The following is a 19,394-nucleotide window of genomic DNA, read 5'->3' as shown; positions in this document are numbered from 1 at the left end:
TCTCTATGAAAACCAGCAATTCAATATAAGTCATACATAAGCAGTTATGTACAACATCTTCTCATTAGTAAGGTTGTGAAAGAAAACAGACAAAATACCTTTAGAAAGAGGAGCTAACAAATAAAATTATACTTCAATCTGTATTCAGACACTGTCAGTTCTTCCTCTGTTGATGGTTTGCATTTTTCATATGTCCTTCTGATATTCCGCTCATTATTTCTTTCACAGTTACTATTACTAACTGTATTACCCTGGTTCTGAACCAGTGGACTGAATTGAGTGGTGGCAGGCCAGTGAGGGAGGGTAACAGGCACGCCAACATTCTGACCATAGAGAATCAGATTTCAATCAGACATCTGCTCCTGGGTTGAGATGAGTGAGCAGAGAAAGCAGTGGACAATAGGAAGCTTCTTTGGGATAAAGATAGACCAGAGTACACCCTCAGAAGAAGATAACAACAGTCAAAACTCCAACATCCAAAGCTTCTAAGGAAAATATGAATTGGTCTCAGGCCATGGAAGTGCTCAAAAGGAACTTTTAAGAAAAAGTAGGAGAGATAGAAGGAAGATATAGAAAGATGGAGGAAAGAATGGAAAGAGAAATGAGAGTGATGCAGGAGAGTCATGAGAAAAAACCCAATAGCTTGAAAAGCCAAATGGAAAAGGAGATTACAAAAGCTCTCTGAAGAAAATAATTGCCTAAGAATTAGGATTGAACAAATGGATGCTAGTGACTTTATGAGAAACCAAGACACAGTAAAGCAAATCCAAATGAATAAAAACATAGAGGGTAATATGAAATGTCTCCTTGGAAAAACATCTGACCTGGAAAATAGATCTAGGAGAGATAATTTGAAAATCATTGGATTACCTGAAAACCATGAACAAAATAAGAGTTTAGACATCATCTTCTAAGAAATTATCAGGGAAAATTGCCCTGATGTTCTAGAAGCAGAAGGTAAAATAGAAATCTAATTAATCCACCGAACACCACCTGAAAGAAATCCCAAAAGGAAAACTTCCAGGAATTTTGTAGCCAAATTCCAGAGATCTTGGGTCAAGGAGAAAATATTGCAAGCAGCTAGAAAAAAGGAATTCAAATACTGTGGAGCTACAGTAATGATAACACAAGATCTAGCATCATCTACTGGATGCTTAGAAAAGGACTGGAGGCCATGGAATATGATATTCTGGAGGGCAAAGGAACTGGGACTACAGCCAAAAATCACCTACCCAGAAAAACTGAGTATAATCTTTTAGGGGAAAAAATAGGACTTCGATGAAAAAGAGGACTTTCAGGCATTTGTGATGAAAAGACCTGAACTGAATAGAAAATTTGACTTTCAAATACATGACCCTAGAGAAGCATAAAAAGGTAAACAGAAAAAAAAATCATGAGGACTATTAAAAGATTAAATTGTTTATATTCATACATATGAAGATAATACTTATAACTCATAAGATCTTTTTCAGTATTAGGGCAGCTGAAAGGAATATACTTAGAGGGCACAAATATGAATTGAATATGAAGGGATGATATCTTTAAAGCATTTATATTTTGTTTATCCTCGTTTTTTGTAGGACTGGCATTGTGGGGTGGCTTATGTCTGGGACTGGATGTGTGCTCGGGGCCTCCTGTGTCCATGGTTGGTGCTTTGTCTACTGTATCACCTAGCTGACCCATGATGACATCTTCAAAATAAAGTTAAGGAGTAAGAGGAATGCACTGGAAGAAAGGGAAAGGGAGAGGTAGATTGGGGAAAAGTAGCTCACATAAAAGAGACAAGAAAAGACTTATGGAGTAGAGGGGAAGATGGGAAGGAGCAGGGGAGTGAGTGAGCCGCACTCTCATCATAATTGGCACTTTGTGTATTTTCATTAGCCATCTCCTATACCTGGAATTCTCTACCTCCTTATCTCTATTTCCTGACTTCCTTAACTTCCATCAAGTCCAGGCTAAAATCCAGCCATCCCTCTGTAATGACTTTTCTTATACCCTTTAATGCTAATGCCTTCCCTTTGATATTGTTTCCAATTTATGTAGTATATTCTCATCTGGTCTCATTTACTTATAATTATTTGCATTGTATTTCTGCTGTTTCACTCTGAGCTTCTTGATATCAGGGACAGTTTTTGGTCTTACTTTGAATCTGTGATGACTAAAAATATGAGAGATGTAGTTTCTGGGTAATTTAATAATTTTATTAATAAAGCCAGTAGGTTATTAGTAATAGGATGATCACTTGCCATTTATCTATGATGAGAGACAATCATGGTGGTAGGAGACAGTATATATACTCTTGAAACAGTAGGTGGTCAGTGGGGCCAAGGATTGACCCCTGCACCAAAATATTATCTCTATACTTGGACTATCAATTCAAAGAATGGCTTCTTCTTCAGTGGGAGGGCTTTCAGTGACCACTCCTGGATTGAGAAGCATTTGGTTATCTAGATAAATGGATCTTGGGTGGAGACCCAAGATTCCTTGAAAGCTTGAGTTGGGCCTTACCAAGATGAAGAGATTCAATGTAATCTAATTTCAAGGAGAACTGGTCGTTGGGGGATGGGGTGGGGCAGAAAGGAGTTTGAAAGAAGGGGAGAACACTGAATTTCTCCAAAATATCAGTTATTAATAATTATTTCTCATAAATACCTACTTGCTTCGCACAGTTCCTGGCACTTAGTAGGTACTTAATAAATCCTTTTGGACTTGACTTTATTGTAGAGAAATTTTGAATGAGGACATTTTCTCCATTAATACAGGTCAGTATGTGCTCTGCAATTTATAGTCGTAGAAATTTGCACAGGATACAGAGAAGATAAGTGACTTCCTTAGAGTAGAACTGATGCAATTTTTGTGAGAAGTAGCATTTCAACCTTTGTCTTTTAAATCTGCTGACAAGTTTGTATCTGTTATACCATGCTGCTTTGTTCTTACATATTCATGCCAATCCCAGATGCAAAGATTTCCCCAAATTTGTTTTTTCTATTATAATTTTAGTTTCATTGATTTTTATTGTAATTTTTTCAATTTATGTCATAGATACTGTTCATTTTATCCTCTATAATTATCATTATTCCTTGTTTAAGAATCCTTCTTCTATATAGATATAGTGCTGTAACTTATTCCCTTGTTATATGTGAACAATTAATATAAGGAACTATTGTCGTATATTGTATAAGATGTTCATCTGAACCAAATCTCCATCAGCTTACTTTCCCCTTTGGCGATTTCTCTGCAGAAGGCCTTTCCTTTATTTTTTTATTTTTATTTTTTTTAGCAAGGCAATTGAGGTTAAGTGACTTGCCCAGGGTCACACAGCTAGTATGTATCTGAGGCCGGATTTGAACTCAGGTACTCCTGACTCCAGGGCCGGTGCTCTATCCACTGTGAGGCCTTTCCTTTATAAATAACATTTTAGCACATCTGTTGTGGAGGGTTTTGAGTCAGGGAGACTTATTTGGAAAGGCTTATAGTATTCTAGGTCATTAGTGTCAAACTCAAATAGAAAGGGATGCTGCTACATATTGCCTTAGAAAATCACAAATTAACATTTTTCATGTTACATTTTATTTTTTTGTTTTTTGTTAAATTTCCTAATTACAGTTTAATCTTGTTGGCACACTTTGGAGGGCTTGTGAGTTTGATACCTCCGATAGAGGTGATAGATATTGAAGACCTAAACTGGGGTAGTTTTGAGTTGAGAGAAGAGGATGTGTCAGAAATGGGTGTTGTAAAGGTTAGAGACAGAAGACTTGACAAGATTGTAGTTGTGAAGTTTGAAGTATTACTTTGATGTGAATTTGGATTCCTGAAAGTGTGGTGGCCTCTTTGATAGAAATAAGGTAGTATGGTAGATAAGATTTAGGGAAAAGTAAAGTGCTCTGTCTTGGATGTACTGGACTTTGTGATCTAAATTTGTGATATCCAAAGGGAGTTGTTTCTATAGAAAAATACTGAAAAAGATCTTTCAGATATGTGACTGTCTTCCCTTTTAAGATCATTATAATAGTAGTATTACTAAATATTTTAGAAATTACTTTTTTAATCACTTGATTGGGAAGTTAACACCATGGATTCCAATTTAGTGGCCTATTAACCTGTTTTCATGATCATTTGCCAAACCACATGCAATTTTTTCTTTTCTCTTTATGTCCTTTTCTTTGTTGTCTTTGTTTTTCTATTCTAGTCCTGTTCCCACTTTTTTCCTTTGCTTATGCCTCAGCCTTTCCAAAGGTATCTTAACATATTTCACTGGACTAAACACATCTTATTCCATATTTCACACATCTTTAAAGTACCCTACCTTTTTTATCATTATTATTATTAAAGTTGTGAGATAAAGGTTAAGCAGTCTCATTAGCACCACAAAATAACAGTTATTTTGTAGTCCTGACGAATGAGCAGGGGAGCAAAAGGTAAAGAAAAGAACAGATCATTTTTCATTTGGAGGAGGTGAGAGTAGAAACTGAAAGGTAGAGCAGAAGAATTAAAAAAAGAGAAAGAGAGAATGTTGCAGAGGAGGGAGGATTGCAGAAAGCCACTAAAAACTCCCATGGGATATCTCAGGTGATACTTACTAGAACCCATGCTGTTGATTGCCCATTCTGATGTGGAATGAAAAGAAATTTTTAGAAATATGAGCAATAGTTTAACTCTAGTGTTTTTACTCTTTATAATGATGGACTTTACTGGAAAAGCTGTTCATAGTAGATGAGTTTGGGGCATTTTTCATTTTTCTTTTTATATCAGTGCAGACAATAATCTCTTTGCATAGCTCTTCTCTGGATAAAAAATTTGAAAGACTGTATGCTCTGTATATCCCATTTTGGGGAGGGGTTGGCATCAGTATGAGCCAAAATGATGCATTGAAGAAAAAAATGTAAATAAACAATTTATAAGAAATCAAGAACACCTAATGGGTAACTACTTGCACTTCTGTTAAGGTTTAGTATGAGGTCACAGGTCAAAGTACTAATAAGAGTGTTTGGGATGTCTACTGCCATGAAACAAAATGGAAACTTGATTGATAGCTAGAGGGTTGAAGGGAAATAGAGGAGTGGAGAAAGCAAAGGTCAGGGAGCCATTTCCCTTCCCTGCATGTATAATGACCAGCTCTCTGCAAAACTCAAAATGTAGATGATATCAATCAATATAGCATATGCTGTGCACATTTCTCCAAGTAATGATGAATTTTGAATTTATATGAATTGGCATGTGTTTCATTGATCCATCTTAAAAAGAGTGAAAAAGAAGTTGTACAATAAAAGTTGTACAATAAAAATAATATTCTCCTGTCTAGACTTTTAGAAATCAGATTTTCTTATAAAATTGCAAAATGTTTTATTCTTATTTCCTATATTGAGGTATACATGTTTAACATCTTTAAAAGGTCACATTTGGTAAAGTTTTCTTTATGCACAATTAGAGCCTCAAATGTACTTTTGTTTGTCATGTAACATTTTTTATCGTTTTTAAAAATAGGTCTCGTTTGCATGAAGTCTAGTAGCTCAGTTGTGGAATTGGTCATGCTCCTCTGTTCTCAGGTGAGTCAAAGCAATTGTAAAATTTTTATTTTTTAGGAATTCCCAGGCAAATTTCTTGTTACAAAATGTATCAAAGGTGGAAACAACTGCATCCTCTGTGTTTGATTAATTACTGTTTCCAGGTTATAGGCTGTTAGTAATTTTTTTTTTTTTTTTGGAAAAACTACTTCCATACTCAGATCCTTAATGGATCATATTGGTTTATGTGCTTAGTGATCTGAGTAGGTGAGTGAAAACAGAGGTTTTTGGAGTCCCATTAAAAATGTCTAGGTTATATGTAACCTCCATCTTGAGGTGACTAAATAATTCTTTGCTGTCATCTTTTATAAGAGGAGATAAAAATCAATACAATATTAAGGTTATAGAAACAGATTTATTTCTATAGCTTGAGAGTGGCATTCTGTCTCCTCTGGGAATAATGGGTTTTCTTCTTTTTTTGTGTGTAGAGGTTATAAAATGAGTGATAAATACTTTTGAACCCTTGTCATTGCTAATTATTTTTGACATGTACAGTAGATTTAGGAGAGTAGTAGCAGAGCATTTAAGTACTAAAATCCTAAAAGCAGGATTACTCAGATGTTTAAAAACTTTGTAATATTCTTGCCATTTCTTTTATTTTATATTGAGTTTTAAAGATTTAGAGTATTTACACTTTATATTAGTTTTATGTACATGTCTGTGTGAGGATGTATTTCTGCGCACAGGCATATACGTTAATGTACTAAAAGCATGTACCTTGTGAGTGAGCTATATGTAATTTTGGCTTCTTTCTTTCTTTCTTTCTTTCTTTCTTTTTTTCAATTAAATACAGGAGTGTTTTTATTGAACTTTTCCTTTGTAGTCTTTTAAAAACAGTATCTTGTTGGTAGTAAATTCCCCTACTTAAAACTTTAAAATAGCCTTTTTTAATGGGAAGGGTATTGGTCTAGAGGTCAAGGGTTCTGACCCATTTAGAAACCTTTGACCTTCATTTATAGCCCTATGGTTTACTTGCCTGACGAATAAGGATAATGCAAAATTAATGTTTCTTTGCATCGATTTATTCATTTTAGTCCCTATATTGCCAAATTTATTTAGACTGTGCTGATGGACATTTCATGAATACAAATGAAAGAATCATAGAAGGTGTGAAAAATCAATACTGCGCATTGTCAATAAAGTGCAATAAGAACAATTACTTGTAGAGATTACACCTAATGGATTTTTACAATGAACTAGCCAACGAGTAGTTGTGTTTCTAGTAGGCTTATTATTCTGGCTATAGTGAGAATCATGTTTACATAACTTAATCATCTCCTTTAGAAAACACTGTGTCTTTGACAGTTAGCAAATTTCAATCTCCTTACAGTTTCTTGAAATAATTGCTTGCTTATTTCTTGGGGGAGAAAAAAATAACCAATTACCAATTGCTACCTTGAGACCTGTGTAAAATTTGCCTGTTTTAAAAAAATTAAGAAGCAATTATAAGCAATTTCAGTTATCTTTCTTCAAAAGATTGACAGAAATTACTGTTTATATTGATACGATTGTTTTATTATGTGTTTATTTTTGTAAATAAGGTTTTACTTTTTATAGAATAAGAGGAAGATATTTTTAATATAAGAAAAAAGTCACAGATTTGTTTCTGTATATGTATATTTTATAATACACCCACACACACATATGTATGTGTGTTGTGTGTGTGTGTGTGTATGCATAGTTAGTCTTCTGTTTAGTATATTATATAGTTGAATGTTAGAAGCCAAAAGGATAGGGAATAAATGACATGCTCTAATGCACCTATTTGTCATACATGTCACAGTGCTATTTAATGCTAATCTAATCAAGTGGGATATGATGATCACTTAGCCAAGTAAATAAGAAAAGAAAAGAAACCTCAGTTTTGTTCAAAAGAAATATATTTTTCAGTTATTAAATATTTTGTGTTTAATTCACTGCATCAGTAATATATGTTTACTATCAAAAATGATCTGAGAAATAAAGGAAAAATTAGCTCCAGATGTATACAGATTGTCCTGCAGTGATAATTACATTTTTCACTTTGAATTTTCCTAATTCAAAGAGGTCAGCATGGCAATCACAAAAGTGATTTATTTTGGTAAGAAGTGAACTGTCTTTTTATACATGAAAGCTAAAGAGATATGAAATTCAATTTCAAGACGACATTTTGCAGATATTGGGAGGGGGTGGGTTGAGGTTGATTGATATATTTTTTTGGTCCAAGTTACAGCAGTAAGTGAACAGATAGCATCTTGCTAAAATTCTAATTAATTTTTTAAGAGGAGATGGAGAGGATTGCATGCCAAAGATCAAAAGATCAGGTCAAAAACTAGTTTTTAATCTCATAAATAATCTGCTATTCTTGTGAATTTAGCACCTGCAAATGTGATTTTAAACTTTACAAATTATGGATGTTTAATTTTGTGAAATTCAAGCACACTTTTATTACTTCTGTTTTCATTCTTAAGTAATTTTCTTGTTACATTGTTTCACATAGGATTTAATAAATCACCTTTTGTAAAGAGATAGAGATTAAAGTCCAAATTTGAAAAATATTCAAGATATCTTATTTGGAATACTTTCAATAGCACCAAGGAAACTATAGAAAAAAATTTCACCAAAATTATACATTCTATCATTCATTTACCACATAAATGTCCAATGAAGATTCATTATGCCACAGAATTTGCTTTGACTTTTAGAGGCATTTTATAGAAAAACAACTATTTACAGATGAACTTATTTAATTGTAGTAGAAAGGTGTCCTTACTCCATTTTGTTCTATCCACAGATATATCTAGAAGGTAGTTTGTATAAAATAACTCAACAGTTAAGTTCCATAGCCTTGATTTAAAATGTTGTTACTTAACAATTACTTTGCATTTGATATTTAGAAAACTCTTTTTGATGTATATATGTTGTCACATGTCCAATATTTTTGCACAAACATAAAACTTAGATGTTCCAAGTGTTCACACATATGTGAAAACACCATCATTTACGAAAAAAATCTACATTTAAAGAAATGTTTCATTTAAAATTACTTCAGTCTTCTTGTACAAAATGTTTGTGTCTTGCTTATTTGACATTAATATCATTTTTTAAAGAATTGACGTTACATTCAAGGCCACTTTATAAAAGCGTTGCATTGCTCATCCTAATTCAGTCTGACATACATTCCAATAACACTACCTCCCTTCTCGGGTTTAAAGCCAAATTTATGGCTGTGCATTGTGAAGTGCATCATTTAAAAATGGTTTCAACCCAAAACATCTAATAAATAAATAATGTGTATGGCTACTCAGTAGTAGACTTTCCAGACTAGAAATCATTCCATCGGATACTCAACAGTCCACTATCGGAGAGGGCTGTCAGATAAATCTTATAGTAGCTGCATTCATGTCCTGTAAATCACATGTTATTGTCTGAGCCTTCTGCCAGGTCATCTATTCTTTTCCCATTTATCAGAAATGCATACAGTATATAGAAAAACTAGATGTACTGTATAGTCTAGCCTGGTCTCCTATCTGAGTAATTAAACCTGCAAAAATTATAATAAAGTACTTTTTTACTTGGATGTTTTTAAATCAAATATTATCAAAATACATTAGGTTTGTAATTTTGAAATGTGTTGCCTTGACATGTTGTGGAATCTTATATACACATATAGATATGATACATGTCATTCTTATTTCTAGTTTTTTCCCCTCATTTTTTATTATGAGGTTTCTAACTAATTTAAAAATTATGTTCTTTTGGAATATATTCAAATAGCAACAAGTCTTGGTTGGTTTCTCTTTTGTACTTGAATCCTTTACAGCTGAACTCATATTCTTTCTTCATGATTAAATCATTTTTCTTATTTAATCCCTTTTCTTATCTAATGCTTCTTTCCTTTTCCGTGATGTATTAGCACTGTGAAGAGATCACTCCATTTGAAGTCTTAGGATTAGGGTCCAAATTCTTCCCTCTTTATGTATTTGTGTGTACTTACGCAAGTTTCTCCAGTTTTCTGAGCACTAACTTCCTCAACCAGAAAAGTAGAAGATTCAGTGAAGGACCTCAATGATTGCTTCTATCTCTCTATCTACAACCCTCTGATTCTTTCCATTTATTGCTTCTAAATATATTCCATTTAGTGCTTTTAAAAAATTCTTTTCCTCTTTGAACTTAACTTTTCTGATCCTTTGAGTATGAATAAATTTCATTAATGCCAATTCATTTTCCTTAACTGCAAAATGAAAGTTGAGCCTCCAGCAGTCTTTCATTCTCTGAGTAGATCATAATATTAACTACTGCCTTTTGCTTATAAGCTAATATGTTTAATTATTAAAAAAAAAAACCCTAAAACAGCCTAACTTCTCCATAATGCTTTGGGGATGCAAAGTGTGCTCTTGATATATCATCTCATGTTATATCTTCATGTCACCTATTAAAGGAAAGGAGTTCCATCAGGAATCTGCTGTATTTAGAGTACCTTAATGTACGATTACAGTAAGCCTTTGTGCACCTTAATTTGTTTTATTTGAATTGTTTGTTTGTTTGAATTTTTTTAACAGAGGTTCCTGTAGAATAGACCTTGAAAAATGTTTAGTGATATTTCTTGAAATTGCCTGTAATGATAATTAGCAAAGATGAAGCCATCTTTATGGTATAATCATGCATGTTGAACTTTTCAGTAAATTTTTGCATAAGTGTTATAACATGATTGCATTAGAGTAATGGTTCTCAAAGTGTTGTCTTTGTACCCCTGGGGATCCCCAAGACTAGAAAATTAAAAAACTTATACATTAGAGAAATTTCAAGAAATGGAATCCTATTATTTTATCATAGGGAGAACAAGATAAAGACTTGAATCCTGGAAATAAAATTTGAGCAGTTAATGCTCAAAGTAGTAATTATTGTAATTAAAATTATTTGTTAGGTCAGAATTACGATTTTTTTTTTAAAGGCAGCATTATACTTAGAACTTCAAGTATGTTTTAAATGAGTATTATTTTGTAGTAGAGTGAATATTGAAATTGAAATAAGGAGAGGACCTGTATTTGATTTCCCCATTCTGACATTGACTAGTTATGTGACCTTAGGTAAGTTTCTTAAACATTTTGCTCATGTTTCCTCGTCTGGAAGATTCAGAAATAATATTTATACTATCTATTTCCAAGGGCTTTTTTGAGGAAAAAGTTTAAAAATATATTTTTTTAATCATAAAAGTATTTTATTATTTTCTAGTTACATGTATGGATAGTTTTCAACATTTGTTTTTATTTCTAGTTTCAAATTTTTCTCCCTCCTCCCCTTTCTCCCTCCTCTCCAAGACAGCAAGCAATCTGATATAGGTTATATACGTACAATCACATTAAACATATTTCTGCATTAGTCATGTTGTGAAAGAAGAATCAGAGCAAACGGGAAAAGTCTCAAAAAAGAAAAAAAAAGTGGAAATAGTATGGTTCAATCTGTATCTAGATTCCATAGTTCTTTTTTTCTTGATTTGGAGAGCATTTTCCATCATGAGTCCTTTGGAACTATCTTGGATCATTGTATTGCTGAGAAGAGTCAAGTCTATCAGATGATCAACACACAATGTTGTTGATACTGTGTACTATGTTCTCCTGGTTCTGCTCATCTCACTCAGCATCAGTTCATGTAAGTAAGTCCTTCCAGGTTTCTCTGAAATCTGTCTGCTCATCATTTCTAGTATTCCATTACATTCACATACCATAACTTGTTCAGCCTTTCCCCAATTGATGGGCATCCTCTCGATTTCCAATTCCTTGCCACCACAAAAAGAGCAGCTATAAATATTTTTGTACATGTGGGTCCTTTTCCCTTATGATCTCTTTTGGAAAAAGACCTAATAGTGGTATTGCTGGGTTAAAGGATATGCACAGCTTTATAGCACATAGTTCCAAATTATTCTCCAGAACAGTTGGATCAGTTCATGGCTCCACCAACAATGCATCAGTGTTCCATTTTTCCCACAGCTTCTCCAACATTTATTAATCTCCTTTTTGGTCATATTAACCAATCTGATAGGTGTGAGGTGGTACCTCAGAGTTGTTTTAATTTGTATTTCTCTAATCAGTAGTGATTTAGAGCATTTTTTCATATGGCAAAAGACTGCTTTGATTTCTTCATCAGAATACTGCCTGTTCATATCCTTTGACCATTTCTCAATTGGGGTAAAAATCTTAAAATGCTATGTAAATCTGATCTGTTATAATTGTTACCTACTGTGTTTTTTTAAACATTTAGTAAAGATATTTTCATTATGTTTACAAAGTTCATATGTATTCTACTTTTTCTTAGTCTTTCTCTACCCTCTCCCCACATCTATTTGATTCACTCATTCTTTGAGGATTTATTAAGCACCTCTGGTGTATTTAATAAAAATAATAGGATATAGATAAAAAATGAAAGAAGTTTCTGCCTCTAGGAACTTATATTTTATTGGAGGGAAAGAACATTAATCCAACATATAAATAAAATCCTTGGCAGAAGGCACAAGATTTTGTGATAGCAGTATGAGCTTGGGAGAAGGGAAAAATATAAACATTGTAAAGGGCATGCTATATGATAGGTACTCTTAGGCTTCAGTAGAAGGTGATACTTGATTAAATTGGGTTTTGAAGGAAGCTAGATATTTGTTGAGGCAAAAGGAAAGAGGGCATATATTCCAAACTTTGGTTCAGCTTGTGTAAATGCACAGTAATAGTTGATTGAATGTTATTTATATATGGATAATAGCAAGTAAGGGTTGGATTGCAAAGTTGGTGAAGGAGAATAATGTAAACTTAGGGGAATAGACTAGAACCAGATATGGGCATTAATGTGAAGAAAAAGCTTTGTTTTTTTATCCTTGAGGTTTTTGGAAACCCTGGAAGTAACATAGCCACCATTACTATACATAGTAAATTTGTTAATTGATAGAATGTTATGTCTATTGATAACCATTGTGTTATCATACACAGTGGTTTACTCATCAGGCTTACTGATCACTGGAACCTGAGAGTTTTTATATTTTAGCATTTGTTATTAATGGTCCCATGCTCGCTTCTTTGGGTTTATCAGAAAGATATGTGGTTTTTCCATGCTTTTGCCATCTTCCCCTTCCTTGCTTATTAGTATATAAACTTTCTCCCCATGGTATTGCCTCCAGAACAGATTTCTACCTCATATATGTATACTTATCATTTGGCTTCCTTTTCTGTATTTTTTCTTCATTCCATTTTTATTTGCTTGGTAAACACCTTGAGAACTGTGATGTTGGAAGTTCTGGGTCAGTGGTTCTACTATTCTTGATGAAGAAAACAGTTTGTTAAAATTAGTTTTGTAAAATTGTTTTGTCCATTTTTCTTTCATTTGTAGTCCTTTACATTTTCGGCCTTGAATGCCCTTAAGTTGACTTTGCTTAGTTGGATATCTTGTCATTCTTTGTGCAAAATGGTCCTTACCTTCCATTGTTTTTCTCTGCTTAATGAGATAATTTTGTATCATTCATTTTTAGAGATAAGACTATATTCCAACTTTTAGCTTTTGCTAGTCATTTGGCATATGAGTCAAATATTTGTTGACTGGGCCCTTTTGAGGCTGTTTTGATTTCTTCATTGTGCCTGTCTACACTGGTTAAACTTCAGGATAAAATTATTATCCCTTATGTTGATGTCATTTCTCTTTTTCATTTCCCATTTCCCATTTTTTATTTTTTAGTTATTTATTTAAATTAGTTGTAAATTATTTAATTTGTACTACACATCTTTTTATTATTGTTATTCATGTTTTTTTAAACAAATTCTGTTATTAATACTGATGAGTTTTTGGTCTAACTGTACACAGACAGAATCTCAATAGTCTTTTTTTTGTTGTTGTTAAAATGTAATCTATTTTATTCTTTGTGAAGTTGTTTTCTGGGTACCATATCCAGGGCCTACCAATTATTTTTTTTAAGAAAGTGTTCATGATATAGAATCTTTTTTTGTTTTGCTTTTTGTTTGGTTTTGTTTGGTTTGGTTTTTTTTTTTTTTTTTGTGGGGCTATAGGGGTTAAGTGACTTGCCCAGATCACACAGCTAGTAAGTGTCAAGTGTCTGAGGCCGGATTTGAACTCAGGTACTCCTGAATCCAGGGCCAGTGCTTTATCTACTATGCCACCTAGCTGCCCCCATGATATAGAATCTTTTTTTTTTTTTTTTACATATAAGGCATTTTATTTTTTCCGTTACATGTAAAGATAGTTCTCAACTTTTGTTTATACAAGCTTTACAATTTCAGATTTTTCTCCCTCCCTCCCCTCCCTCCCCCCTCCCCTAGACAGTAGGTAATCTGATATAGGTTATATGTATATATCTATATACATATACATACATATACATATATATACACACACACACACATATATATACACACATACACACACATATATATCCATAATAGTATTAATCCTATTTCTGCATTAATCCTGTTATAAGAGAAAAAAGCAGGGCAGTAATGCAAAACCTCAAAATAGAAAAAAAAAACAGCACCCAAAACAAAAGAAATAGTATGGTTCAATCAGCATCTATACTCCACAGTTCTTTTTTTTTTTTTTCTTGGATTTGGAGATCCTCTTCTATTATGAGTTCCCTGGAACTCTTCTGTACCATTGCATTGGTGAGAAGAATATAGTCCACATGATATAGAATCTTAAGGCTTTTGTGTAAAGTCTTTAGCCTCTCTGTTTTCTTTAACCTGAAGTATATTTTCCTATGTATCTCTTACCACCCTTAATCCCTTTCTGCCTTTGCTGTGAATTTACCAAGTATCAGAGTGTATTTGTACTTTTTATAATTTTCTCTACTACTTTGTTTAAAAAAAAATTTTTTTTTTTAGGTGAGGCATTCGGGGTTAAGTGACTTGCCCAGGGTCACACAGCCAATAAGTGTTAAGTGTCTGAGACTGGATTTGAACTCAGGTCCTCCTGACTCCAGGGCCGGTGCTCTATCCACTGCACCACCTAGCTGCCCCCTTTACTACTTGTTTTTAATAACTAATGTTGATACATAAGCTAAAGTGATTTACATGATGGTCTTATTTGAGTGTATCAGTATGGGTTATTTCAGTTAGTACTACCATCACCACTAATTGAACAAAGTATTAAAATTTTTTTCATTCAATTATGCTTCCAAAAATAAAAATCTAATTTTAAATTGAGATATTTATTTTTGTTATATGATTATATGCCAACCTTTGTTGGCAAACTGATGTCTATGCTTTTTATTATGCTGTCCAGATTTGCCATAACTTTACTTCCAAGCAGAAAATGTCTTTTAATTTCATGGCTGCAGTTGCTTGCCATCTGCAGTAGTCTTTGAACCCAATATATAAAATCTGATACTACTTCTATTTCTTCTTCCTATATTTGCCAGGAAATTATGGGACCAGTTGCCAGGATCTTAGATTTTTTTTTAAATGTTAAGTTTCAAGTCAGCTTTTACATATTCCTCATCAAAGAGGCTTCTTAATTCTTCATTTTCTGCTAGCAGGGTGGTATAATTTGCATATTTGAGATTCTTGATATTTTTCACCAGTAACCTTAATTCTTGCTTTTGATTTATTCAACCTGGCATTTTGTATAATATACTCTGTATAGAAGTGAAATAAATAAGGTAACAATATACAGTCTTCTTATACTCCTTTTCCTGTCTTAAACCAATTAATTCTTTTCCTAGTTCAGTTCTAACTGTTGCTTCTTAGCTAGTATACAGTTTCTTCAGGAGACAAGTAAGATGATTTGGTATTCCTATCTCTTTGAGGACTTGCTATATTTTGTTGTGATCTACATAGTCAAAGGCTTTTAGTATAGTCAGTGAAGCAGAAGTAGATATTTTTCTGGAACTCTCTTGCTTTCTTCATAACCCAAGGAATGTTGTCAATTTGGTCTCTAGTTCCTCTGCCTCTTTGAAAACCAGCCTGCTCTTCTAGCAGTTCTCAATTCACATATATACCCATCCTGCCAATTCAAAGCCAAGAGAATGGGGAAGAATAAAAAAACATAACAATTCAAGCAAAAGGCATTCAAAGAATTGCTCTGTTTACTTCCTGTACCTTGAGTTCTTTATTTCTTTGTTAAGAGACAGGTAACATGCCTTCATCATAGATCATCTAGTAATATGGTTACTGAAAATTTGATAAAACTTCTTAGGTCGTGCAAAGTTTTTTCCCATCCCCTACAACCCCCAATGTGGTCTTTGCATACATTGTTCTGTTCACTGAGTTCACTTTTATATATATCTACATCAGACTGTGTGTTTTAAAGGTTTTTTTGTTTTCATTAAGAGTGAGGACTATCTGATATCTGTTCCCTTACCCCTTCTTCCATGTTTGTTCCTCACATACTCCAATTCTGAGCAATAGGATTTTCCATGCCGTTCATTCTTCATAAAGGTTTATCCTTTTTATCTTTCTTTCTCTTTCTTACTTGAAACCTTCAGAACAGAAATAATCCAATTCCATGTTCTATATTTTTCTTTTTCAAATCAGTATTCTTTGCAGCCATTAAAATTCTGAAGGAAAACCTGTTTCTTCTTTCCCTGTTAGAGTGATAGCATTTATATTATTATAAAGACTTCTACGAATAAATATATACTTTCTGACATCACAGGGGCCCTGTAGAAGATATTGCGCATCTACCTTTCAACTCACACTTTCATGAACATAATGCTGGAAGTACTGAATCATAATATCTGGAAAACATAGTTCAAATAAGGAAATACTGTTCTCATTAACATAATTCAAAGAGCTCTATCAGATAGACAGTGGTATAGTTGCCAATAAAGTGACTAAAATGTCCATACCATGTTAGTATTTACACCAAGGAGGTCAAATACAGAAAGAAATGACTCATGTATACTAAAATATTCACAGCACTTTTGAGAGTGTCAAATAAATGGAAATATAGTTGATACCTTTCAGGTTGGGTAATAGCTAAACAAATTATGATACATTAATTTAATCTGATATTGTTGTCCTTAAAGAAATGGCACTTGGAAGAACAACAACACAAACTATTGAACCTGAATGTAAAAATTTGAAAAGAACGAGGTTGACCCCAAGTAACAATATGAAGGTACTGCTGAAAGCCAGCACTTCTTTCAGGTGATAGAATACATAAATGTGTAACACTGCACAGAAAACTAGACTCTTGCAATGTGTCAATTGATTTTGATGATTTTTTTTTTTTTTTACTTCTTTAGGTCTTCAGAAATTCTTAGTTATAAGGGATGATTTTCTGGGCAGGGCCAGGGAGAGAGAGAATAGGGAGAAATGGAGATAATGTACAAAACAAAATTTTTAAAAAACATATCACTTTGAGTGATATATATTAGAAGGAAAAACTAAATTCATATCTATTTCACAGAAACTTCTAAACTTTATGTAAATTAAAAAATTTTAGGCAGTAATTTTCAGACATTATCACTTTTGTTCAGAAAGATGCTGTGACACTTTACTATAGCCATTCTTCCAAAAAATTAATCACAGAGGATTCTGAATGTTTTGGATCTCTTTATTTAAAAAAAAAATTTGTTTACTAAAAGAGGTTTTCCTCCATCTTCCTTATGTTTGTCTTAGATAATAACTATATAATGTCTGCTTATGCTGTAGTCACCTTTTTTCCTGTTGCCATACAAGTTTCTCCCACAGTCAGCAATTTTCAAAACAATATACAAAATTAAACGTATTGTGTTGTCATTTTTTACTACAAAGTGTTTTCGTTGAGAAAATTGTTCATTCCCTTAAATAGCCATCCTTCCTTTATCCATCATATTATTTTGTTCTAATCTAGATCCCATGTATTAAATCCTACTCTGGATAAGATTTCATTACTTTGATTATTTCAACATTATTTAATTCTGTAAGAATGCCTTTTTTTTTCTCTCCCAGTTTTAGAGACTGTAGTTTCTTACTAGGTTATATTTCGAGCATTGGAAGAATCTTAATTTACATATATTGGACTTGTGTTTTGGAAGTGTCAGTGCCCATGACCTTTTGGTCACAGGAAAAATCAATAAGAATACATTGTTGAGCCCTTTGATTCACTGCTAGTAGATATTGGGTTAAAAAAAAAATTACTGTTCATTTCTGCCTGCCAGTACTATAGTAGTAGTAATCACCTACTTTTTTCCTTAGATAAAAGCTGGGAAACACAGACACATCAATTATAATCATTCTACATATAATCCATTATAATCATATTACCAAAAAAGCACTGTTAATTTAATTTTGACCTAAAAAAAACATTTTGTGTAAAACAGAAACAGTATCTTTTATAGAGTAAAAGAAAGGCTTTTGAAGCATGAGTTGGGTGTCTAGTGTTGGTTAGGCCCTGCTTGAGTAGGGCTTTGAAAATAATGTTTAAAGCTTGAAGAATGAAAATTGGATGGGGGAAATCTTAGATCACTCTGTAACTTTAAAGAGTAATCTGAAATTCATCCACCTGATAGCTCTTTGGCAAAAATCTTTACTGAATAGACTTAAATTGGATTAAATTTGAATAATATAGAAGACTGAGACTATTTGACTATTATATATTGTTAATTTTCCCTCAAGATACTAAGACGTTTCTTTCTCTCTTAAAGAAAATTCTTAATTTAAAAAAATCTTCAGTTTATCACATGAAATAAAAGGACTTTTATTTTTGTTGGGACTTTTTTGTTGGGTTGACGATTTTTAAAAGTCCTTTAATTGAGTTTAGACGAAAACTTATGAGAACGTCCTTTCTGTAATATTAAGTGGAATTCCCTCATTTTAAGGTTAAAATGATTGTAACTTAACTTCACATGTAATATCTCTTCTGAAATACAAGGCATCCTGTTGCTTCACCAGCACACTAGGACTTCGAAAACACAACCATTTAAGGGGAATTTGGTGGAATGGGGAACATACCCCGTGGCTTGGCAGTCTAGTCAGAAGGATGATACCATGCTGACTCTATAACTAGATCTTTGAACAATATTCTCATGGGTGGTAAATGCAAAACAAAGTAATATCAACTGGCACTTAATTCTGTAAGTTCCCTGCTGATTGGGCTATGCAGTGAAATGGAACTCTTCCTGACAGGAAGTCAGGCTAGGAGTGTGGAGACCTCTGAAAATAAAGTGGGCTTTAATTTGGCACCCTGCTGCTTTACAACTAGTCTGTTTAACTTGGAACTATGAAAAGGGTTCGGCAAATGGGAGGGGTACAGGACACTGGAATGTTCAGTGAATGCTAACATTTCTTTTTGGCTTTACAATAATTGCAAGTGAAGGAATTTGTGTACATGTCCCTGTTGCTGTTTCTTGACTTTCTCCTTGCATTTTTTTTTTAACATTACATTGAATCAATCATCTACATGCAGAAAATCATAGAAATGCTAGGAGGAAATTTTAAGGTGTGGAAAGTATACAGGATTTTTGGTGTGATAGGTTAGGTAAAAAATATGTGGGCCTTAATCATATTAAAATATCATGGATAGAAGATGATTCTGTTGCTTTTGGGCAAAATGTTTAGAGTCACAGCATATTAAAACAGGGAGAGTGATTATTTATTATTCCAGCAATGTGAGTCAGTGAAAGGAACACAGTTTTCAAGTCAGGGGACATTCATTCATTCAAATCTTGACTCTGCAACCTTTCCTTCTATTAACGACTTTTAAAAGTTGAAAGTCTTTGACTGAGTCAAGTGGAGTTGTTTTCATCTGATAATATTATCAAGGTATAGAGCAGTTGTTATCTACTTTAAATAGGGTGGTTGATTAAAGACACCCCCCCCCCCAAGTGTTACTACAATAAGCTCTCTTTGCTTATAATCTCTACTTGTTTGAGTAGAA

General features: G+C 33.1%; 1 protein-coding gene across 1 annotated transcript in view; it reads left to right on the top strand.

The window, feature by feature from the left end:
- The window catches only part of LRBA (LPS responsive beige-like anchor protein), a 762,673-nt gene that overhangs the window by 249,911 nt on the left and 493,368 nt on the right, over nt 1–19,394 (top strand). The window contains 1 exon segment of the mRNA XM_043969784.1: nt 5,485–5,546. Within this exon segment, the coding sequence (XP_043825719.1) occupies nt 5,485–5,546 (62 nt within the window).

Source organism: Dromiciops gliroides, chromosome 6, assembly GCF_019393635.1.
Source record: "Dromiciops gliroides isolate mDroGli1 chromosome 6, mDroGli1.pri, whole genome shotgun sequence".
Taxonomy (NCBI): Eukaryota; Metazoa; Chordata; class Mammalia; order Microbiotheria; family Microbiotheriidae; genus Dromiciops; species Dromiciops gliroides.
The sequence above is the reverse complement of the archived record's forward strand: the minus strand, read 5'-3'. Positions and strand labels throughout refer to the sequence as shown.